This window comes from Cyprinodon tularosa, unplaced genomic scaffold (assembly GCF_016077235.1).
Source record: "Cyprinodon tularosa strain WSP-4 unplaced genomic scaffold, ASM1607723v1 ctg760, whole genome shotgun sequence".
Taxonomy (NCBI): domain Eukaryota; kingdom Metazoa; phylum Chordata; class Actinopteri; order Cyprinodontiformes; family Cyprinodontidae; genus Cyprinodon; species Cyprinodon tularosa.
The window spans coordinates 523006-547529 of record NW_024039519.1 but is presented as its reverse complement, the minus strand read 5'-3'; the positions used below and the strand labels follow the sequence as shown (position 1 = coordinate 547529).

Genomic DNA, 24524 nt, shown 5'->3' with positions numbered 1-24524 from the left:
CTGACAACTCCCTCTCCCACACACCCCTGACCCTCCCCCCATCAGTAGCAGAAACTCTGTTCAGTGTATGGCACAGTGAGCTCATAGACGCTTTCACTTGTTGATTAAACAGAATTTTCGCTGGCTTGATTTGAGGCCTGTGCTGTGAGTAATATAATGCCTTATTTGTAAGAAACGGTAGAATCCTGTATGGAGAGCTTGTAAATGTTAGCAAGCTGTTCAAATGACATTAGCTTATCATCTGCAAATAGGTCACTAAGGGATTTTATGTTCTTGTTAGACCATTGTCGAAAACCAGGGTCCGAAGAACCTGGGGGAAAAGCAGGTATATTTATTGGGGTGAAAACGCGATATTTGATCTTCTCTCAAGGCGCTGGGTAATCCGCCATGCTTTTAGAGCATTGATTGTTACAGGATTTCCAGAGAGGGTTTGGGTTTCTGTAAAATTATTAAACAATAATAGGTCACCTAATCTACAGTATGATAATGCTGTCTCCATGTCCATCCAAACTGAGGTTTTACCTGTGACCCATTCAGGTAAAAACCTCCAACGGGCTCAAAGCTGGTACATTTTAATATCGGGTAAATCTAGGCTGCCTCTCGTGCTTGGTAGAGGTAACACAGCCATCTTAAGCCTGGGTCTGCGCTAAGCCAACCATCTAAATCCTTCAGCACCCTTTTAAAGAACAGCACAGGAATACTTTTGATAGGATACAATAACCTAAGCAGCACATTCATTTTGACCACAGCAATGCATCCCAGGCAGGAAATGGGAAGCAACATCCATCGCTCTAGGTCCTGTTTAATCTTACAAAATGAAGGGGCTTTATATAATTGATCAAAGGATGGGGTGATGGAGATTCCTAAGTACACAAACCCGTTGGGAGACCATTTAAACGAGGGTGCTGAGAGGTATCGCCTCAGATTTAGTCACGTTAATCTTATAACCCGAGAAACAACAAAAAAAACTTTCCTGAGTGGCTCAGGTTATCCTGAGCTATCTCTATAGTTATGCTGCTATAGGCTTAGACTGCTGGAGGACATAGGGACCCCTATTTCATGATTCTGCTTCATTCTATCTCTATTCTCCCACTCTGCAGAATCTGTTAGTTCAATCTCTAACGTTCTGCTCTCTCTGCTTTTTCTCATAGTAGCTTCATCTGGTCTGTTCCTGTTTGGCTGTGACTCCATCCTGGAGAAAAATATCAGCTGTGCTGCTGCCATCAACACCTTTGTTTATAGATGTTGGAGATCGGCCTGTTTTTCAGTGTAGTCCTGTTTCTCTGACTGTGACTAACTGGATGTGCTCTCTTCATCCTCTGACATGGGAGCTGGCTCGGAGCTCGTCTGCCTGGCTGTGTGTTTCCTGGACGGGGCCGCCTTTTACTGTTGCCTTTTGTATCTATGCTTCTTTTTCTATGTCTGCTTCTGTCTCCTTGAACCCCAGTCGGCCTCGGCAGATGGCCGCTCACACTGAGCCTGGTTCTGCTGGAGGTTTCTTCCTGTTCAAAGGGAGTTTTTCCTCTCCACTGTCGCTACAAGCATGCTTAGTGGGAGGGATTGTATTTGAGTCGATGAGTCGATGCAATCAGCTGGCTTTCCTTAGATAGAAAACTTTGAATCAATCTGACTGGATCATCTGATGAACTGGAAAGTGTCTTGAGATGACGTGTTGGGAATTGGCGCTATATAAATAAACTGAATAGAATTGTAAAGATGGTTTGGTCACCAGGTCCTTTGGAGCGTAGCTCCATCTGGTGTCTGACCAATATTATAATCGAGTCCCAGAGTCAAACAACCAACAAACAAATTCTCTTTTCAAGTTCTTTATTTGGTAAAACAAGGGAAAAGTTTCACAGTATCTGCTGTTCAATGGCGACTACTTAGATCCTAAGACAGAAACCTGTCTTAATTAACACAGAGTCTAACAGTTTGGTTTCTGTGATCCCTGGGGCTAAAGAAAGGATTTCAGAAAGGAAGAGGAGAGCAACAGAGCCGTCAAAGCTGGTTCACATTGGAGGCCTTCCTTCAGACACACCATTATCACCATTAAGACCAAACATACAGTAGGTGTTCTGGAGGAAAGCAAAGAAACAAAGAGGACAAAAACACACAAGATGCTGCTTTATTTTCCCTTCTCATTCCCAGAGGAGTATTAGCATTAGGACACCAGTCAAAGAGCTACATTTCTAGAGCGTGCAGGTTTACCATAGAAATGCTGCTGATTGTCTGACGCAGACAACGATCCCGTCATAATTTCCCTTCTCTAACTTAACCTGTGGCCAAAACATTTTTGAAGCTTTGCTTAAACTGAATATTGATAAGTGACAATAAAGGTAAACCTGCTGCTGACGGTTCTACAACCATGTGCTCAGCGTGATTCTAAAGAGTCGGTGGTTTGGCTGCTAACATCGAATGGAGTGCATCAGGGCGATGGGGTGATTTTAGCATCAAATACATGAGGAAAAAAGTGAGGTAGAAGAAAACAAGTGGAAATAATGTCAGAGTTTCCAGTTATTCAAGCTTGAACCAGAAGGAGGTGATTGTAACAGAGTGCCGCTCATTTGGAGAGCTAATACTGAGGCGGCAGGGTTTGGAGGAGATGCAACACATGGGCACGCTCCTCTGGAGTGATTTCTTAGAAGTAAGCTGTAACAGTAAGGATCAGGGAGGATGGAGAGGCTCAGTTTAGTCTAAAGCTGTAAACAGAGTGAGGAAATGTTCCTGGAAATTCTCAGAAATAAAACACTAAATATTCTCATACATGTGGTGTTTCAGAGTGACGGGCTCAACGTAGCAGCGGCTCTTAAAGTGATGTAAGCTAACGGATGAAGTGAAGGAGAAAGGCACATCCTCCGTCTTCTACTGCAGGACTGGAGGCCATCAGTTGGGAGAGCTTTACTGCAACACATGAAAGCAACATGTCAGATTTACAGACCATCAAACCTTTCTGAAACATCCATCTTTGGCTCCATCACATGGCTGAAAGGGTCCGAGTATGGACATGAGAGGAGATCCATGTTTTACTCAGGAGACGATGTTCATTGATATATACACAGGCTGTGTTTGATGATTTTACTACATTTACATGAGTGACGGCGCCTACCCTGAATAGCAGAGTTTAAAGAGTCACGTTATATTCTTAGTGTTTTCAGATCACATAGAGGCCCTGAATCCAAGACAGAAAACTGAATTCTCCCTGTTCACGAATAAAAAGCTGATTTCTCTAAGATTAGATTCTTAAAAAATATTATATATATAAAAAAAAAAGAAAAAAAAATGAAACTGAAAGAAACTGGTTGTTTTTAAATTTAAAACCACACCAGATTTTTCTTTTCTTTCTATATCTTATGTATAACAAACTAAACATTAAATGTAATTATAAACTGGGCCTAAGGGTGCCATCTTTATGTTGCTGGGTAATTTTTTTATAATTTCCCTGTAAACTTGCTTGCATTAAATGGCGTATTCGGCTGCTGCGTCCTCCGAAGGCCAGACCTGTCGGCCAATTACATCATAGCGCAGTGCCGAGGCCTGTTCTAATTGGAAGACTCATCGTTATCGCGCTCAGAGGAAAAAGGGGAAATGGCACAGTGGTGAATATTGGAAGTGCAGTTTAATATAATGCAGTCTGTGAATAATTCTGTCTAAAATGAATGAAAATACTTGTTTTAATGGTTGTTGAGTCAGATATGTGGTGGTAATGTTTGATTATTGAAAGGTTCTATCTGTCCCTGTGTAAATGGGTTTGGCTGACATTTAAGCTCAGATTCCAACATCTCTGCAGTGTGGGGACTATAAATCTGATATCTGAGAAGGCGGTACTGCTGCTGAAGCTCCTCAGAAACGTAATTAGCACCCAGGACAGCAGTGATAAATTCTGCATCCATTTTTGCCTGCTTTGTGAGTCAATGTACGGGCTGTGAAAGCTGGAGAAGGCTGGACCTGTTTGAATCCATAGCCAAACTCTCCCAGTCCCAGTCCAGGCAGACCAGGTCCTAGGAGGATGCAGCCGACTAAATGGAACATTGCGAATGTCTTCTTAGTGCTGCCCTGAGGGCTAAACGCTGATGAGTGAGATGGGCGGCTGCCGTGAAGAGACGGAGCTGGAACCAACTACAATTGTTATGCTTGATGTATTGTAGAGATCGTTTTCATTTATACTGCCTCTGCTTTATCTTTTCAAAGGCATGAAGGATTTTTACCCCAGTATGCTTCCCAACTCACTCCAAAATGTACTTTTTTACATTTAAACTGTATAATTTGTGGTAATATGATACCAATTTATTGTTATTGTATCTTCACATTTTTAATGTGAGATATTTAAGTTTTGCAATATCCTTCTTAAAGCAACCTTAGTGCTGCCAAAGTGGTTGAACAGTAGCTATTGCAGCAGAATTGTCCTATTGATAAATGCTTGTCACAAGTACCCATAGCCTGGGTATAAAAGCAACTCACTCAGACACACACCTCGCACCTTGGCAGGTTTGACTTTGGGCATTGCTCAGTCTGCGCTTTGAAGCAAGAAGCTTGAGCTGATCAAGCTCGGGCCCACTGGGCTCTACAAAAAGGGTGAAATATCCTCCACCTCTGAAGATCTATGTATGGTGTAACAACCAGTATCCCCTCTCCTCACTGCCAATGCTTAATAAGGCCAACATCCTGACCACCCGGCTCATTATAACAGTTAGCCCCACCATTCATGGTCTCTTGACACCAACCACTTTTTTGGGGGTTTTTTTTTCAAAAAGGGCCTGATTGTATGGTTATGTTTTTACATCTGAGGAATTATTCTTTAAGTATATGTCAAGAAATTAGATTTTCTAGTATTTGACTTACGCCACAGATTGGGTTGGAGAACATAAAAAAAATATAAAAATCTCTCTCTTGCTGAGGGGTGCAATGCAATTTTGTTGTTATATCTTTACATTTAATGCTACTTAGAATCTGAAATGTCATGTAACTTACCTCAGAGGTGGGTCCAGATTCATTTTCTGGAGCCAGGATGATTCTACCAGTCATGGGACCAATTCCCAGTACCTTGGGTCTTTTCTCCTCTTTAGGTGTTCCTTCAAGGACAACTACGATATATTCTTTGTCAGTGCTTTCTAAAAACGTTGGGGTCTCCTGCATAACTGGTGCCACCTCGACAGGTGCAGAGGCCTCCTTTACACCTGACACAACTTCTTCTGGTGAAGGAACCTCCTCAACAACAGGTAGTATCTCTACAGATGCAGGGGCTTCCATGACAACAGGTGCAACATCTTCTGGGTCAAGGGCCTCCTCAACGATTGATGCAACCTCTACAGATAAAGAGGCCACCTCAACAACCAGCAGAACTTCTTCTGGTTCAAGGGCCTCTTCAACAATTGATGGAACCTCTATGGGTGCAATGGCCTCCTTGACATCTGGAACAACTTCTTCTGGTGAAGTGGCCTCCACCATAACAGGCGAAACCTCTATGTGTGCATCTTCTTCAATGACAATTGGTGCAACCTCTTCTGGTGCAGGGGGCACCTCAACAACTGGCACAACTTCTTTTGGAGCAGAGGACTCTTCAACACCTGCTATGATCTCTATAGGTGTAGGGGCTTCAATGGCCTCTGGTGCAACCTCTTCTGGTGCAGGGACCTCCCCGACAACTGGCACAACCTCTTCTGGTGCAGGGGCCTCTCCTACAACTGGCGCAACCTCTTCAGGTTCTGGAGCCTCCCCAACAACTGGGGCAACCTCATCTGCTGAAGGGGTCTCCTTTTCAATTGGTGAAACCTCTACAGGTCCAGGGGCTTCCATGGCAACTGGCACAACTTCCTCTGGAGAAGATGCATTCTCAGCAACTGGTACAACTTCTTCTGGTAAGGGGGGCATCTTGATAACCGGTGCATCCTCTGCGGGTGCTGGGTCCTCCTCAGCACCTGGCACAACCTCTATGGGTTCAGGGACCTCCTTGACAACTGACACAACCTCTACAGGTGCAGAGGGCTCCTCCACATCTGGCTCAACCAATGTTAATGCTGGGGTCTCCTTTATGACCGGTGCGATCTCCGAGGGGGCAGGTGACTCCTCAAGAACTGATGCAACCTCCACTGGTACAGGATCCTCTGCAGAAGCAAGGGCCATTTCTTCAACAGGCTTCTCCACTGCTTGAGATAGGGGCTCTTGATCAGCAGGTGTAAAGTCATCTTCACCTTCACCTTTCTTCAGTAACTCTAATGCAGAGGCAGCTGCTAGTGGCACTGCAACACAAAATCGATCGATGTAAACGTCACAACTGCTCAAGCTAAAAATTCACCAAATCTAGCACATGAGTTGATGTAGTATATTGATCATCTGTAAAATGACCCATGAAGTGAATAGCAACTACATGCTGTAGGTAGGTCAACAACATGTACCATTCATTGATTAGTTCAAACAGTTTATGACTTCTAGGGCCTGGGAATACTCGGACACAAGTTTGTTTAAATCAAATTATATTAAAGTTCTCTAAAACCTACCAAAACCTTAAAAGTCTTCAACTACTCCTCCTGTTTACTATCATGCATTTGATGCAGGGTCCCTCACTTCAGTTTGGAGATGAAAGGCAAGGAACCACCCAAACGTCAATCATAGACTGATATGAGGTTAGTGCTTGGGGGCTGATTTGGGACTTGGCCGCAGTCTGTAGCATTTTCTTCTCTGAGTGACTCTAGGGGGAAGTGTAGGACACAGACCTTGAGCTTAAAACACCAAATGTAGAAGTAGAAAACATAGTAGATGAATATTTTCTCTGCCTCTTGGTGTCATCCAAGAGTGACAGCAACTATTTCCCAAGATTTTTCTTTTAATCCGCTGACATCGCTGGTATTTATGAGCCAAATCATCAGACTAAATGTTTATATTTGCAATCAACCTCCACCAGCTCCACTCCAGTCTTGCCAGGTCAAGATCCGGAATTGCAATCACACCAAACAGGAAAAAGAACGTTGAGAAAACCCAGCTTGCCAAATTAAAATATGGAAAACAATAGATCGGTAACTACTAATTAGAGTTAATAACAAACAACAAAAAATCCACTGGACTTTGTTTCTAAGTCTGAAAATGTTTCTCTTCCATCCAGGAAGCTTTTTCAATTGAAAATGCCAGAAATAGCGTTAAGTTCCAGGCTTTATTCAGTAGCCCAACAAAGCCTTGTTTTTGATTAGAAAACATGAAAATTGAAACAGATGAACAGGTCCCCCCTCCTTTGGTTTGAGAGGGGCGTCAAGGAAGCCATCTATGTTAAGAAAGAAAAACCAACCTTAAACAGAGGGGGGTTGGACTTTCAGCTTTAAAAAACCTACAATGTAGCGATAGAGTTGATTCCTTCCCGCTACCATTGCAGCCCCTTTATAGGAGAAAAGAAGACCTTGCCTATTCAGCCAGGCCAACAATTCCCTTTAACGACCCCCCTTTTTAGAGACATAGACAGGTATGGGGCATTGCAGGCTAACAAAGTTTTCATTTGCATGTTTTCTAATTAAAAACAAGGCTTTGTTGAGCTACTGTATTAAACCTGGAACTCAACGCTATTTCTGACATTTCTCACAACTTCAAAAGAAACTCATGGATGGGTGAAGAGATGCTGAGGTTGGAAGTAGTGCATAAACCAATGTATGATCCCAATTATCCTCTATTACAAAAATCCACAACAAATAATGTTTGTGCAGAAACTGCATGTATGCTAGATGCTGATTTTTTTTATTGTCATATCAAACTAAGTGTTTATTAGGCCTACCTCATGTTTTGCTCCTATGAATTGAGGAGCTCAAAGGAACTCGGAGACGGGAGGCTGCAGGTTTCCTTTGCGTCAGGAGCGGAACGGATAAGGAGGATGCGTGATTTTGGGGTTACACCTCTTTGCCAGGAGGACTGGGTGAAGCAGACTTTTGCACCAGACCTCTGTACCCAGATGGACCAAACACCCGAGAGATGGAAGTAAAACGAGACAATTGCTGTAACCGTAGAGTTGGTTCTGATTAAATGTCAGCCGCTGATACCAAACATGAGTTTGAGATTAAAGCTGTGGCTTCAAGTGTGAAGACTGGAGAGTCTCATTACTAAGCTGGATTAAAACACCCAATCAGACAAATCAAAGACGGCAGTAAATATCTTCATTTAACAAAGACTTTATTGTAGACCTGATGAAATAATATCTGTTCACAGTGCTCATTGTCCAGTTATAAGCAAAATAGAAATATGATCACATTATTGATGTGGATTGGTTTGTAAACCTAGAATGAATGATTCACAGCATTTGTCGTGACATTAGAGAAGAACACACTGTTACAGAGGGGGAACATTGCATGAAGACACAGGTGTATCACAGCCAGAGCTAAACATCCATACATGTACGCTGTGATATCAGAACAGCAGCTTACAGACGCTTAAAGCAAAGAAAAACAGCGTTTGGTCAAATCTTAGCCAACGGCACTCAGAGCATTGAAACAAAATGGCTAGAGGTGTTTCCTTACCAGCTAACGGCGTTGGAAATTTGGGCCCATATGCTGCTGAGGGTTAAAGTTGGAGGAATATGGTGAGGCTTGTTGAGTGATCACATTTATTTCACCCATAACTGCAAATGAGCATTGCATGAGAGCTCACGGCCGGGAAGGAAAGTGCAGATTTACCTCGGAGAGTTTGTGCTTTTTAACGGAGCAAAAAAACAAAGGAAAGAACCAGAAGATCAGATGCACGGCGGTCTACACTGCAGACCCCAAAGATCCCCATCAGCAGCACCCGCTCCAATAAATTAAAAAGCAAATATACACTTTAAGGACAACAAGAGAGGATGTGCATTAAGAGGTGAGGCCGATCGGCTAGCCTCTACTGGTTCTACCAACTGGGACTGGTCCCTTTGCTCCCTGTGATGCTGGTCGAGTGTGGATGCTAAGCGGTCTGCCGTGTGCGTCTCCCTGCAGTGAATGAGAGGAACCTCAGGCTTCCTCAGATTAAGAGCTCGTACCATCGCTTTGGGTCTCCTCGGCGCCGGCCTCGGCGGGTTCCGCCACGGCCTGAGCGGCGTCTTCCACCGCCTCGGCCACTTCCTCTGCAGCTGCCTCCGCTTCCTGTGTCACCTGGGCGTCAGCCTCAGCGACCGCCTCAGCGGCCTCAGCCTCAGCGACCGCCTCAGCGGCCTCAGCCTCAGCTGCTTCCTCCACTACGGCCTCTGCCTCAGCAGCGGCCTCCTCTTCCTCAGCTTCAGCCTCTACATCTGGAAGAAAAGAAACTGATGTTTAGACGCCGCTGTTTATGAAGAGTCTAATAAGAGCAGAACTTAAGTAGACTCATAGGATTAGGCTATGGTTATTGGTTTTGGACCAAACTGAATCCTCCATCGTCTGGTATCCATCGTCGGGTATTACAGGTTAACACAGAAACGAAACAGCCCCCTTTCCAAAGGGATGGACCGCTCGTCAGGTTCAACTTCCATGTTTTCTAAACCAAAACCAGGCTTTGTTTTTGGTCCTCTGTATAAAGCCTGGATCTCAACGCCATGTCTGACATTTTGAATTGAGAAAGCCTTCTAGATGGAAAGAGTACGGAAAAGGATTAGGGCCACCAGAGGTTCTGAGTTCGAGTTTTACTCCCTCGGCCTGCCACTCTGGGTCCCTGGGCAAAGAGCCTTAACCCTGTACTGCTCCCTGGGCGCCGCACAATGGCAGTTCTCTCCACAGGGGATGAGTTAAATGCAGAGAGTTAATTTCGTTGCTTAGTTATTCTGCAGTCATATTTCTGATAGCAGCGGGGGCGCCGTATGGGGAGGTAAAGGAATATTCTAAGGGCCCTCGACTGAGGGAGGCCTCAAAGAAAGAAGAAATGATATGTTTGCTAAAGATTCAAATATAAAAGGAAACTCCAGCAGTGAAGTAAATGATCTTTGTTTTCTTTGGGATTTTTCAGCAGTAAACAGCAAAACAAAACATTAATATATTGATCAGCCCAAGTTTACACACATACAGCTAAGTTGTACTGTTTTAAATACACTGTAATTATTGTAAGAGGATGATTTTTAATGTAAAGTTTAAAGTTGTATATTTACATTTTTAGTGCTAGGATAAATTAGCCTTGTTGAAATTGTACATAAAAATGAAGACTGAAATTGTAAATTATTTGGTGCATGTTTATGGCTGTTTTGAAGCTTGCAGACATTTTTTTGGTTGCGGGGGGGGGGGGGGGGGGAGTTCTATCAATGTCTTTCATGGGGCCCCAAATTCCTAGTGGCGGCCCTGAATAGCAGTGGTCTGAGTCTACTTTTTTTAGCAGCGCCCCCTGCAGGTACAATACGTTCCAAGCCTAAAGCTGCTTGATTGAAGAGGGATGTTAAAATAGAGGACTACTGGTTAATCAGTTTACAGCTATAGAGGAGGGTCGTTTATTTCCAGGTGGATCATCTCAATCAGTGGTCCTCCTAACTGTCAATCATTCTGGTGATGTGCTTAAGGCCGTCCTGCGTGCTCGGCCCGTTAGCTATGTTTTTCTGCGCACTTTCAGGCGTATATCTGTGGTGAGCTGCGGTTTCAGACAGTCGTTGAAGCTCACCTTTCTCACTGCAGTTCTTTGAAAATGTAAGAGGGTCGGAAGAGAAAATGTGTCTACGAAGTGAAGAGGAGAAAAGAAAGGCCTCAGAAGAGGCAGCTATATCCCAGAATGCTTTGCATGGAAAGCTCTCCTCACAAAGCATTATGGGATTTGCAGTCACAGCGGCCCGCTGTCGCCATAGGCGATGGCACCCCGTGGTGGAGGAGTTACATGACCAACGGAGCAAAAAGCAGTGATCATCTGTCTGAAAGGTCAGTTAACTATAGTTCACTATATAGTCCCTGCTGTATGTGGACACAGTTAGCTTGTATGAGTGATGAGAAAAGCACATTTTAAACACAGCGTGCACGAGGACGTGCATTTTTTAAAAAAGATTAAAGGGGAACGCCGTTTTTTTACATTGCGCCCTTGATTTTACGTTATTACATCATGCTCTACTCTCCCATATGAGTTTTGTGTCATTTGGAGCCGTTCTGAAGATATTCCGTTAGGTTATATCCAGTAACGTCTTCCTATGGGCAACGACTTGAAGGCACAAACTAAACTGTTCATCATTTATTCTTTATGGTACGCCAGCATTCAGAACATGTAGGCCAATCACTGTCCTCCAGACATCCAAGGTTATATATTTTAAAAACAAAGCGGCGTGTGTATGACATCATCCGCTTATGCCGGCTACCACTCATTCATCCTGTCCGCTGAGCTGCTGCTAGTTTTCCTCACATGCCTGGAAGATGTCTAGTGCTGCTACCATAGATGATCTCGCTCTCCAAATGGAATTGAACGATTCAGATTAGCTAGAATGAATAGAAGGGGTAGAGCGTAGCCGCCTGTGGCCCGGGCTGCCTGTCACAACTCCAGTACGGCGCCCGGATGACGTCATACACACGCCGCTTTGTTTTTAAAAATATACATATAAAAAACATAAGCGCGGATGTCTGGGGGACAGTGATTGGCCTACATGTTCTGAATGCTGGCGTACCATGAAGAATAAATGATGAACAGTTTAGTTTGTGCCTTTAAGTCGTTGCCCATAGGAAGACGTTACTTGGATATAACCTAACGGAATATCTTTAGCTCCAAATGACACAAAACTCATATGGGTGAGTAGAACATGACGCGTTCCCCTTTAAATGACAGGAGAGACTATTGATGAGGGCTCTAATGATTCTGATTCGTTTAAAGTTGAACCATTTTAACGACACAATCCATCCGTCATCCTTCAGTCTGAACTTTTTCCTGCAAAAATGGATCCAAAAATGAGTCAAAATGTCTAAAAATAAGAAATAAAACCTTCCCCTGCTTTAAGACCCGCCTCACCTCTAGTTCACAGACATGCACTGAACAAACCGCATGCAAACTGAAAGACAGGGAGGAAGGACCAGGTGGGGGAGGGGGGAGGGGAGAAAGAGGGTGAAGTGGAGAGTTGGTTCTTACCATCAGGTTAACAGGTTAGGGGGTTTTCAGTGAAAGCAGGTCTGACAGTGAGGAATGTGGAGGGTCTTTATTAGAATCACAGAGTACACGCAGCTGAGACACAACAGGCTGAACCCCCCCAGGGAGGACAGCAGCTAGCAGAGGACAGCTACAGCAGCAGGACATGCAGACGGCCCCCACAGCTCCACACCCACATCCTTCAGAGACTGGCCCCCCAGGGACAGGAGGAAAGAGGAGGAAGAGGAGGAGGAAGAGAGGGATTGGTTTCCCTGTTCACATCCAGTTCTAGCCGGTTCTCCTCAGAGGACCTGAGCTTTAAGCTTAGGCTGAAAGAGCAAAGATACAGAGAGTTAGAGAGGAGGAGGGAGCAGCGTCTGCTTCAGTAACACGGGTTAGTTCTGGAGGTCCAAACACACGGTAGCATGGGGGGTCCGCTGATGGTTCTGATCATCACAGTAACTTCTGCATCTCCGACCTTTCTGGGTCAGAGCTGTTCTGGGCCGACCCGATCGCCGCTCTGGGAGATTCTGCTCAACTGGATCTGATGGTGTTATTAATGGGCATCAGATCAGAGAGGCGGTCCAAACTAGGGGTGTAAATAATAATCGTTTTGCATCGATCCAACAGGCGACGATCCGACGCATCGACACGTTCGCAAGAGAATCGATTCATGTTTTTACCGCGCTTCCTGGTTATACTCTTACAGCAGTGTGTTGCAGTGAGCTTGACACAGACATTTTTAAATTATGCTCAGTATTGAAGCGTGGTCTGATCTACACACTGTGGGTCTAGATACGGCCGAGGCGGCGAGGAAGTGGGGGCGAGTTTAGTCCGAAGACGGAGGGACATGAGGGCCAAAAAGAGCGGAGATCCAGGTGGAAAAAGGGTCCCAGCATTCTAGCTCACCTCAGTCTTCTAGTGGGTCAAACTTCACGAGTTGTTTTCCGGTCATAAAAACAAAACAAGCCGGCCTCCTGTCTGTGGCGCTGTCTGCGGTCAGCTACAATTTGGGAGAGGAGCAGTGGAGCGTCTGTGGGGGGGGCGGGACGTCAGGAGCCGAGGTATTGCATTGCACTCATTGCACTGATTTTCTGCAGTATTTTTTTGATGCAACTTTTCTACTTCTGTTATTTGCTGTTTCTAAAAAAAAATGCATAACGATATTACAGCTTTCATTTATTTATTTCAAACTTTAAACTTTGTTTAGCCTGTAAGGTGTAAAAAAAAAAAAAAAAAAAAAAAAAAAATTTACCGATTAACCGATTAATCAAATCGAACCGTATCGTATTGTGGTGTATTCTTGAGTATCGAAAATAATCGAATCGCTGGGTCAGGAAATTGATACTGAATCGAATCGCCATGATGGATGTGATTTATACCCCTAGTCAAAACATCAGGATCATCGCCATCAGCGGCGCCGGGACGGCCCAGACAGGAAGTACAGACAGCTGCATCGCCATCAGGTCTGCAGCCTCCAGGTCCACCCGGACCAGAACATCTGCAGAATATCTGCAGAATATTGTCTTATCTATTTTTGGGGCAGAAGCCTCCTTCTATTGGCAGATTTAAACCACTGATTTGAGGAAACTGACTTTGTTTTTCCATGATGGAAGCAGCTGAGGTGGCCCTGCAGAGGAGCCAGAATAAGGACGTGTCCTCCTGCTGGACGCAGAGCTACAGCGTGAAAGTCGGCTCAGTTTATTAGTGCTCACAGCAGGGGGGGTGACAGTGTTTCCATCCAGGCACTGAGTCAGAGGGCGGAGCAAACTCACCTTCATCTTCATCTTTTCCTGCAGACAAACAAACAGAAGAGAAGTTAGTCGGACCAACAGGAGAAAAGCTGAACATCTGGAGCTGCAGTGACTCATCACAACTCCTGTAACCTAGAAATTGGGACCTAGATCTAGCCGAGTCCGATAGATCTCCAGCCGAGTCCAGCTGGGAGCTTCAGACAATAAATGCTGGATTTACTTCAGTAGTTCTGTCTAATTTTCTGCCCGGTCCGGTTCGGTCCAGCCAGACATCAACCTCAGCAGCCCATGTGGAAGGAGGCGGTTGTCATGGTGACAGACAAAACCAACGAGGTTAAACAGGTCAGTTCTTGAGGTTTTAGAAAACAACTGGACTACTTGATCAGTTTAATCTGATAAATTAAATAAGATTAGTGGAACTGAGAAACATCTTTTCCAGAATAAGCAGGAGGAGGAAACACGGCATCATGCAGCAAAGGATCGTGGGGGTTTAACTGGCGCTGCGGTCAGTTTGTCTGCCGGGTCAAAAAGTTGGATTAAAATTGTTCAATCCGTAAGAATTCATCTGTTAAAAAATCAGCCTGGTGGAGGTAGAGTGGAGCCGCTGGAAGCTGGACTGGTTTCTGGAGGTCAGTCCCTCTGATTCCCAGTTAGCTCACTGGTTTTAGAACTCAGTTGGAGCCCCGAGAGTCGGTCGGAGAGACTCGCCTGACTTCAGGGTCCAAATCAGGCTCTGTTCAGATAGAAACCTGCTGAACCAGCTAGTAGCAGACAGGGGCAAACTGGGCAGACCCAGGATCCAAGATGGCTGCCTTCAGCTCCAGCAGCGGTCCAGCATTCCTACACTTCCTATTAATAGTTTAATTTAGTCAGAACTTTTTATGGATTTTCTTTGGTTTAAACGACGTGATGATGCCGTTTAGAGGAGGATCGGCCTGTTACCATTATTATCACTAATCTGAGATCTGAGTGTTGGACTCAAACAGGAAGTGAGGACGTCTCTGTCCAAAGGGGGGGCGGGACTTGCCTTTAGGCGGCCAGGGTTTAGGGGTCCAGTCCGTCTTTGGCCGGGCTCTAATTTCACTGATGCGCTCGTTGAACCTGGCATGGTCCGAGGTGACGGTCAGATATCCCTGTAGAACAGAAGAACATGGCAGTGTTAGCGCTGCTGCTAGTCTGAAGCCCCGCCCCCATAGATGAGGCGAATAAGCTGAAAGGCTGAGGTGACTTACGTAGGACAGCGCGCCGACCAGCGCTCCGCCACACAGCACGGTGTACAGGATGTTCTCCCCGGAACCGCCAGGGACTGACGACATGGGCCGCCGCTGCACGCCTGCAAGAGAACAGATGGAGCATAAAGGAACGCCATGGAGGATAGAGGAACGCCATGGAGCATAAAGGAACGCCATGGAGCATAAAGGAACGCCATGGAGGATAGAGGAACGCCATGGAGCATAAAGGAACGCCATGGAGCATAAAGGAACGCCATGGAGGATAGAGGAACGCCATGGAGCATAAAGGAACGCCATGGAGGATAGAGGAACGCCATGGAGGATAGAGGAACGCCATGGAGCATAAAGGAACGCCATGGAGGATAGAGGAACGCCATGGAGCATAAAGGAACGCCATGGAGCATAAAGGAACGCCATGGAGGATAGAGGAACGCCATGGAGCATAAAGGAACGCCATGGAGCATAAAGGAACGCCATGGAGGATAGAGGAACGCCATGGAGCATAAAGGAACGCCATGGAGGATAGAGGAACGCCATGGAGCATAAAGGAACGCCATGGAGCATAAAGGAACGCCATGGAGCATAAAGGAACGCCATGGAGCATAAAGGAACGCCATGGAGGATAGAGGAACGCCATGGAGCATAAAGGAACGCCATGGAGGATAGAGGAACGCCATGGAGCATAAAGGAACGCCATGGAGCATAAAGGAACGCCATGGATGATAGAGGAACGCCATGGAGCATAAAGGAACGCCATGGAGGATAGAGGAACGCCATGGAGGATAGAGGAACGCCATGGAGCATAAAGGAACGCCATGGAGGATAGAGGAACGCCATGGAGCATAAAGGAACGCCATGGAGGATAGAGGAACGCCATGGAGGATAGAGGAACGCCATGGAGCATAAAGGAACGCCATGGAGGATAGAGGAACGCCATGGAGGATAGAGGAACGCCATGGAGCATAAAGGAACGCCATGGAGGATAGAGGAACGCCATGGAGCATAAAGGAACGCCATGGAGGATAGAGGAACGCCATGGAGGATAGAGGAACGCCATGGAGCATAAAGGAACGCCATGGAGGATAGAGGAACGCCATGGAGGAAAGAGGAACAAGATGGAGCGCAGAGGAACGCCATGGAGGATAGAGGAACGCCATGGAGCATAAAGGAACGCCATGGAGGATAGAGGAACGCCATGGAGCATAAAGGAACGCCATGGAGGATAGAGGAACGCCATGGAGGATAGAGGAACAAGATGGAGCGCAGAGGAACGCCATGGAGGAACTTTGGAGACAACATCTAAAAGCAGCGAACTCTGGTCTCCAGAGCGAGTAGATTGGTAACCCCGCCTCCTGCTCTCCTCCATCTTGTCTGCTGTCATGATTCATGCAGCTATTATTTCATCCAAATGAAAAATGGAGAACAGAGAAGCAGATCATGGCTTGTCTACAGTGAAAAGAAGGACTGGGTTATTTACTTTGGCCTTTTTGGAAACACAGGAAGGAGCAATCAGCTAAGTGAGCTTAGAAGGGATGGGAATCGGAAACCGGTTCCTGTTCAGAACCGGTTCCGTGTGTTCCAATTCCATGGCACCGTTTACCAGCTCGCTTCACGGTTCTAACGATTCCAGGCAGCACCAGAGCCTAGGGCGCTGGGCAGCACGACTTATGTCACATTTTCTACGTAGGTTACAGCACATTTTTTGCACAAGTTACGCCAGGCATAAGTCTAGAAAAGCAAAAAAAAAATGGCGTCCTATCGGGTAAACCGATCGACAGTTTGGATGTAAAGTGGCAAACACATCTGTTGGAGGAAATACATCCAACATGCAGAAACACCTGCGTACACAACATGGCATACATTTTAACGAATGCCATGTTTTTGATGCTTCCGGACAGAAGCTAAAGTTACGACCAGCATGGAAGGAAACTCTGGTAGGAAGTAGCTAGTTTTCTATAACTGGCTGAGCTTAATGTGGTTTCTAGTAAATCAGATGCCATTTCTGGAAATAAACCAGTTTCCTACCTCTCTCTGGGGTTATTAAACACGCATGAAGTTGCTCCGCAGTTCAGGCAGCGAGAGAAAGGTGACACTGGTTTATTTAAATCAGGGGGAGATCAGTTTATTTCCAGAAATTGTACAGTAATGCTTTTTCATTAAACGGATGCCTTCTCCATTAGATTTAGATGACTGTGAGGAGACGGGTAGCCTGGTTGGATCAGAGGCTGCAGCTCCCGTTCACTGGCTTCTGTTTTCACCGAGAAGGGCAGAAATAGAATGTTCCAGGTGAAGGTAGAGGTATGTCACCATGAATTCACCAAGCTCTTTATTAACAGAATTGATAAGAGAATTGATAAGGAATCGAACCGTTTCACAGAATCGTTAAGGGATTGGAATTATGAAAATCTTATCCATGCTCAACCCTAACGAAAAGGCAGCAGAGTACAACACATAGAGAGGAAAACAAGAAGAAAAGGGACAAGAAGAGAGGGACAAAACCTAGAACAGATAATGGATGTCTATTCTATTCACATTCCTCTATCTGGAGAATGGGGCTGTTTTATGTCTTCTCCATTCAGAGGGCCCCTGCCTGTCTTTGCCTAGGGCCCCACATTTCCTAAATCCGCCCCTGGCTGCAGCCTCAGTTCAGACGCTGTTGATCTGTAAACATCTGCAGCTTTTTCTTTCTTTAATCCATAAAAGGAAAAACTACTAAATGAAATGATGAATCTGTTAAAGGTTCCTGCTGCTGAAGGACAAGCTGAGGTCTGTGGTTGGCTCTAAGCTCAGACATCCACATCTAATCCTGGATTATTTCATCTCTTTAATCGGCTGGAGGAGCGGCTGAGGACGAGAACATCTTCTCCTCTGGAGGACCTTCTGCCCACGCGTGGGTCCACAGGTCAACCTCAACCTCTGAGGAACCGCTGGTTAAGTTCCTGCGTTCTGATTGGCTCAGAGCCTGGAGCTGATGACTGAACCCATCAGAGCCGAGGTCACACGCGCTGACCGTCCTATAGCGGCGCGCGCTCACAGCAGCGGCTCGTGCCTCCGCGCTGTCACACCCCACGTGACAGACAGCGGCGACCATGTTTCCACGTTTCCCCGCAGATTCCTGAAGGTCACTCTGCAGGAGCCTGGTGCTGGGGGAGCAGAGGACCGCAGGGGCCCCAGGGGGCCACCGGGCTGCAGGTTCCACGGAGAAGCGCTGCCTCACGTGGCTCCGATAAAACATGGAGCCCAGAGGAGTCCCTGAATGAATCAAACATGCCAGCGACACAGTGCAGGGCTGCAACCTGGACTCCCAACCTGGACCCCCAACCAGCCTGGGCCCCAACCCAGCCAGGGCTCCAACCTGTCCCCCCCCCCCCCCACCACCCAGCCTATAGGGCCATGCATAGACATCCACAAGAGGACAGCGTGTCCTACCGCAGGTAGAGCTGTTACATCACAGGACATTCAGGGTGGGGGGTGAACTCACCGTCCAGGGGCCTCCTGTAGGCCGCTCTCCGGGCCAGGGGCCCACACCGCTGCCAGGCCGCTCTGCAGGTAAACATCTCTGCTCTCCGGGGGCCTCGGAGCTCCGAACTGCTGAGTGGATCAGAGAGCTGGGAGATCTGGGGAACACGCAGGGGGGCGGAGCCTGGAGCTAACCCCGCCCACCGAGGTAGACAGGAAGTTGTGACGGGCTGCTCGTGACGCCCCATAAGATCAGGGCAGACCCATAGATATCCATAATCCTTTATTATGGATATCTATGGGCAGACCCGCATCCACAGCTTCTCTCATTTGGTGGCGCCATCTTGGGGCGGTCAGTAGCTCCACTCAGTGTGATGAACAGGAACCGAACCAGTTTCACTAAATTTCACGTTTTTTGTTTTTGCTGAAAACAAACAAATTTAAATGTACTTACTGTGTTTAAGAGTAATTTAATATTCTGATAGGATGGATGCATGCTGCAAAGCACAGACACATTTATAATGTTTTACTATATACAGAAAAATATTTAGGTTTACACATATATATGCACACCTCTCTACAATATATATATATATATATATATATATATATATATATATATATATATATATATATATATATTATACTGTAAAATGCTGTAAAAATGTCTGTAGCTGTATTGATTATTCATTGTTCAGATGCACAGTATTAACATTTGTAAATGCACTGTATACAGTTTTATTATATATATATTTTAACACTGTGACTTATTCTGTTATTTTTATACACTTTTTAAGGTAAAAAGTTTTGTGAGCATTTTGCTGTAATCTTGTGCTGCTGTAACACAACAATTTACCAACTGTGGGACAATAAATGGATTTTCTATTCTCTCTCTCCCTTCCTATATATATATATATTTTTTTTTGTTTTGTTTTTTTTACTCTCAACATACCAAAATAAATAGTTTATCAAGACGATGCAAAGTTAAATGTGACACTGTTGCCATTAGTTATAAAACTAAGAAAATGAAGTCTAAGGAACTTATCATCCAGAATAGTAGAAAAATGTTCCTTTAATAGGGTAGTGTTTTTCCTGCTTTACTTTTATACTTTTAGTTTTACTTTTGACATCTCTGTATGGATCCCAGCAGGAATCAGCCTGATTATCAACTCTGTACACTTTGCACCAGTAAACAGTCCTCAGGGAAAGTTTGCTCCCTCTTTATAATGAATAAGGAATACGAGGAGTCACGTATGCCGTCAATCGAGTTCCTTCCACCTTCCTCAAAGTCGCTTAGTGCCGGTGAAAGTGATGCAGACCCCCTCAGGTCATGACAGGTGGTCAATCAGCCAGTTTCAGGTTGACATATAATCCCAGAAGCTAAAAAAAATATTCTATAAGGTTTAAAAAGTTAATGTTGGTTTAAAGACTCCTGGATGCCATTATTTTCTCTTCAGCCTATAAAACACTAAGATTAGCTTTGAAAGAGGCTGAATTCTGTTTTCATCATCGTTAGCATCAGTAGATTGATTGGAGGAACCTAGAACTCCACTGCTCTGGTCAGTTTTATGCTAATTTACCAAGATTTAAAATTTGTTTTCTACTGAAAGGGTATCACTGCTGCTCCCTTGTGGTCTAGAGGAGAACTACTGAATTAGACTTTGGAAATAGTTCTGCTCTATTTCTATGTTTTATGATGTGATCATTATTATTCTATAACCTTAGAACCTTAGTTCTCTGTAATGATGCTGCTCATAAGCTTTGATGCTGCTTTAGCAGACCCTGTCCCTCCACAGGTCTTTATCACACCAACAGGACCCAGTTTACAGGTCAACATTTATTTATTTTACAGAGTTCAGGCAGGGGGAACAGAACCAGGCGGGTCCATCAGGGAGGACCCAGACTCCAGCAGGTTCCAGACGTGCTTGGTTCCATGCTGACATGAAGTCATAAGGTCGCCATCAGCCCCGCCATCAGCGCAGCAGGAAGTGGGCCTCCATCGGCTGGGATCACTGAAGGCCGTTTCTCAGCCGGTACTCGTGTTCGTCTGCGCTGTGCTGTTTGAAAAGCTGCAGAGAGAAGAGACAAAGCAGGAGGTGAGCGGCGTGACCCGCTGGGTCAGCCAGATCCTGACAGAGTCCATTCTGATGGGCAGGTGGGCTCTATGCCAGTGTGTCTCACCAGGCCCCAGAGGAAAGCTGACGTCCCAAAGGCCAGACCCACCCGCAGCCAGTTGGGGTTGGCTGTGTCCGGCCTGGAGCTGGTGAAGGCGGATCTGGATCCAGCTGTAGGAACAAAACACCATCTATGAGACGTGGAAGAATCAGCTCATTGCTAAAAACAGCATCTTTATGTGTGGATAGGAAGAGACTTTGGACAAATGTGTCAATCACTTGGGTTAGAACTAAAACAAGCAGATTGGTCTACTGGTTCCTAGATGTAAACATCTAGTAATATTAATTTACTCATTAATATTATTTATTGTTAATATTCAAAAATATATGTTTTTAAATTGTTTTATAAACCTCCAAAAATAGTTTTTGAAAGTTACTTTTCTTAATTATATATTTAATTCACTTTAGGTCGGATTGAGCAGCTTCTGCAATGTCAGTCAGTAGCTGCGCTAATAAAGCAGGCTGTTAGCTGTTAGCTCAGGCTAACATGACACTAAACCGCTGGTTCAGGGTTTCCATCATCTAAGGATTTAAATAAACTACAGTAGAGCCTTTAGGGTTAAACTAAACTAACTTTCACTGTGAAAATCAGAGTGAAAGCTCCCATCGATGCGCTAATGCTAAGCTAAGCTAAGGTCAGGCTTTAAATCAAACGCAGAGTTTGAATTAAAAATCAGCGCCTTTTAACTGCCGTCCCTCTGAAATGTGGACGCTGTCAGAGACTCACCTCTGTTAATGCGGACTGCTGTGGAGAACAAACGGCTGAAAGTCATCTTAGCAGGAACAGCTGCTGATGCTAACGATGCTAACGCTGCTAATGCTGCTGATGCTGATTACAGGGACCGGAAGTCCTGACTAACAGAGCGCAGAGCAGTCGAACTGGCACCTTGAAATTAAAAAACATACTCATAAATGTTGGGAGAAAAATCCCGGTTTATTTGGTGTCAGAACCTAATAAAGAATTTTATTATTATGAATTTGTTTCAAATTAAGGACAGTTGGATAAAAAGTAGATTTTCTGATGGTTTAAATTTTTCGTTGTATTTAGTATTTTATCATTATTCAGTTGATCATTGTTATTGAGAGCTATCACAAAATGTGGCCATAGCTGTAAAGGCCATAAGAACGTTAAACAGTTTGTTGCATAATTGTATTAATGTACAATAATATAACATTTAATGTTGGTTATTAAGAAAGATTTAATATCTGCCTCATAATTTATATTAATAAAGCAAAGGGAAACACATTATCCGTGAAGTAAAACAGCACCTCCTAAACTCACCATTATGTAGGGATAATAATAATAAAAATAAGAATAATTATTATTATTATTGCTTTTTTTTATCCAATTCATGTTTTGATGGGTGGAGAAGGTAGAACATTGTTGTTTCCATCATCTAAGGATTGGACCTTCCTGTCCTCGTCTGGATCTTATTGTCCCCCTTTGGACCTCCCTATCCTCATCTTGACCTTCTGTCCCCCTTGGACCTTCCTGTCCCCCTCTGAACCTTTCTGTCGTACTCTGGACCTCCCTATCCCCCCTTGGACCTTCCTGCCCCCCTCTGGATCTTATTGTCCCCCTCTGAACCTTCCTGTCCTCCTCTGAAACTTCTGTCCCCCTCTGGACCTTCCTGTCATCCTACTGAGCTTTCTTTTCTCATATGGACCCTCATGTAACTCCCAGGACCTTCCTATCCTCCTCTGGACCTTCTTGTTCTCCCTTGGATCTTCATATCGCCCTCTGAACCTTCCTGTCTTCCTCTGGACCTTCCTATCCCCCCTTGGAGCTCCCTGTCCCCCTCTGGACCTTCCTGTCCTCCTACTGAGCTTCCTGTCCTCATCTGGACCTTCCTGTAGCCCTCTGGACCTTCCTATCCCCCTTGGAGCTTCCTGTCCCCCTCTGGACCTTCCTGTAGCCCTCTGGACCTTCCTATCCCCCCTTGGAGCTTCCTGTCCCCCTCTGGACCTTCCTGTCCTCCTACTGAGCTTCCTGTCCTCATCTGGACCTTCCTGTAGCCCTCTGGACCTTCATATCCCCCTTGGAGCTTCCTGTCCCCCTCTGGACCTTCCTGTCCTCCTACTGAGCTTCCTGTCCTCATCTGGACCTTCCTGTAGCCCTCTGGACCTTCTTATCCTCCTCTGAACCTTCCTGTCCCCCTCTGGACCTTCTGTCCCCCTTTGGACCTTCCTAGCCCCCCTTAAACCTTCCTGTCCCTCTCTGGACCTTCTTGTCCTCCTCTGAACATTCCTGTCCTCCTAAGGACTATCTATCCCCCTCTGGACCTTCTTGCTGCCTTTTGGACCTTCCTATCCCCCCTTTGGACCTTCCTGTCTTCCTGTGGACCTTCTTGTCATCTGACTCTCTCAGTAGATAAGACACTATGAGCCGGACCGGATCTAGAATTTACCTTAGTATCTGCAAATCTGCTTGGTGCTTCTCTGGTACTCTAAACAAACCCTATACCATCGACTGGTACCACATCTATGGACCGGTACCGCCTCTTTGAGCAAGTACCACATCTATGGACCGGTACCGCCATTGTAGACTGGTACCGCCTCTATGGACGGGTACCACCTCTACTGACCGTGTAGAAACCTGTGTTTCTCTTGGACGCAGCATGGCGCCATGTTTGATGAGCTATGCTGACATCTGTCTGCTTCCTGTTGATGGTTTGTCTCTGACGGGACAACTTCCTCTTCCTCTGTCATGTCTGCTCTGTCATGTCTGTCTCCCCCCAGGGAAAAACGACTGCGGATGCTCAAGTCCATAAAGGGGACATTGGCCACCCAGCATTCCGACTCATGGCTGCATCAGTATTTGGTCCGGTTCTCCAAAAAAGCTGAGATCAGAGGTTTGTATCAGTGCCTTTGGATGGACCAATGGAGGCTGACTGTCTGCTGCTCCCACTGTGGGGAGTTCTGACCTGGCTGTGGCAGTGTGGACCGTGTTGAAGAGGAAATCTGTAGGCTGTTTGGAGACAGCAATCCTCAGAGCTTGAACAAGAACTTCCTGAGCCAGAACTGCAACTGCACCCCCCACCCCCTGGCCTGTACATCGCTGGACCGTTCAGTATCATGCTGCATTGCACCTTGACCTCCTCTCAGATCCGAGGCCTCGCGGCGAGCTGTAAGCTGTGCGTTTGCAGCTGCTAAGATAATGGTGTACCTGGAGCCTTCTTTTGAGAAGATGGCCTGTGAGATCACCACTCTGCTGGACAAGTCCCTGACTCTGACATACCGCCATTGTCTTCCTCACCTCCTCTCTCTCAGCTGTTATCACCCTGCATTCATCCCACAGGTCTGCTCAGAGGTTCTGGACGTGCTGAGAAGAGGGCAGCTTGGTCAGCAGAAGGAGGTTGAGGCATACCCTGCTTCCCGACACAGTGTCTTCCCCTACTGCCTGGCCTTCATGCCTGCTTGCTGCCATGGCAAAAGCACCCCGGTGGGCACCAACGGTGACCTTTTGGAGGGGAAGCACCACAACCTGATGATGATCCACTGAACCACTGGACCAGAACAACCAAAGCCTGGCTACAGGAAGGAACAACCCAACTTTGGAGGCAAAGGATTGTGGGAAGAGAACTGTTTAGCTGGTTATGTCCATGGTTCTGGTTTTTTATGCTTTTTACCTTGTTAATGTTATTCATATCAACTGTGAGAGTATATTTTTCGTTAGTCTGTTGGTGAAATAAAATGTTTAAAGTGTGCCTTTTCTCTGCCTAAGTAGGGGTGATTTTTTAGAAGCCTTGTTCCAGTCTCTGCTGGAATGTAGGAAGTTGAAGCAGGGGTGCTAACCCTAAACCCCCTCTACTCTAGACAAGGATAAACACGTCCTTACTGTGTTCAAGGTTCTCACATCAGTTTATTAACTTCACTGGTGGTGGATCGGTGGGTGGGGGGTGGTAGTAGGGGGG

At 45.7% G+C, this 24524-nt stretch overlaps 2 protein-coding genes across 3 annotated transcripts; both read right to left on the bottom strand.

Annotated features, from left to right (window-relative positions):
* Positions 1-1810: 1810 nt before the first annotated feature.
* On the bottom strand, positions 1811-18633 carry si:ch211-235e9.8 (uncharacterized protein LOC100002196 homolog). 2 transcript variants are annotated; one of them, XM_038270453.1, is made up of 8 exons: positions 18459-18633; positions 14978-15078; positions 14773-14878; positions 13767-13784; positions 9159-9229; positions 8981-9116; positions 4969-6236; positions 1811-2901 (listed from the first exon to the last, which is right to left on the bottom strand). In XM_038270453.1, the coding sequence occupies exons 1-8, from the start codon at positions 18532-18534 to the stop codon at positions 2899-2901; spliced, it is 1779 nt and encodes a 592-aa protein (XP_038126381.1). In that variant the 5' UTR covers positions 18535-18633; the 3' UTR covers positions 1811-2898. The 2 variants fall into 2 exon arrangements, with proteins under 2 accessions (XP_038126381.1, XP_038126379.1); XM_038270451.1 differs by having other exon boundaries at positions 8981-9229.
* A 1625-nt stretch (positions 18634-20258) lies between these two features.
* On the bottom strand, positions 20259-21470 carry ndufc1 (NADH:ubiquinone oxidoreductase subunit C1). The gene is made up of 3 exons (XM_038270461.1): positions 21338-21470; positions 20618-20721; positions 20259-20505 (listed from the first exon to the last, which is right to left on the bottom strand). The coding sequence occupies exons 1-3, from the start codon at positions 21381-21383 to the stop codon at positions 20446-20448; spliced, it is 210 nt and encodes a 69-aa protein (XP_038126389.1). The 5' UTR covers positions 21384-21470; the 3' UTR covers positions 20259-20445.
* Positions 21471-24524: the final 3054 nt, after the last annotated feature.

What these genes read in the sequence shown, in the direction of transcription:
- ndufc1 (XM_038270461.1), bottom strand. Translation starts at nt 21,383, where the DNA reads ATGACTTTCAGCCGTTTGTTCTCCACAGCAGTCCGCATTAACAGAG. An exon ending in AGCAGTCCGCATTAACAGAG is followed by an intron (nt 20,722 to 21,337) that starts GTGAGTCTCTGA and finishes TTGTTCCTACAG; the next exon opens with CTGGATCCAGATCCGCCTTC. An exon ending in CAGCTTTCCTCTGGGGCCTG is followed by an intron (nt 20,506 to 20,617) that starts GTGAGACACACT and finishes TTCTCTCTGCAG; the next exon opens with CTTTTCAAACAGCACAGCGC.
- si:ch211-235e9.8 (XM_038270451.1), bottom strand. Translation starts at nt 18,534, where the DNA reads ATGTTTACCTGCAGAGCGGCCTGGCAGCGGTGTGGGCCCCTGGCCCGG. An exon ending in CTACAGGAGGCCCCTGGACG is followed by an intron (nt 15,079 to 18,458) that starts GTGAGTTCACCC and finishes GTTCTCTTGCAG; the next exon opens with GCGTGCAGCGGCGGCCCATG. An exon ending in TGGTCGGCGCGCTGTCCTAC is followed by an intron (nt 14,879 to 14,977) that starts GTAAGTCACCTC and finishes TCTGTTCTACAG; the next exon opens with GGATATCTGACCGTCACCTC.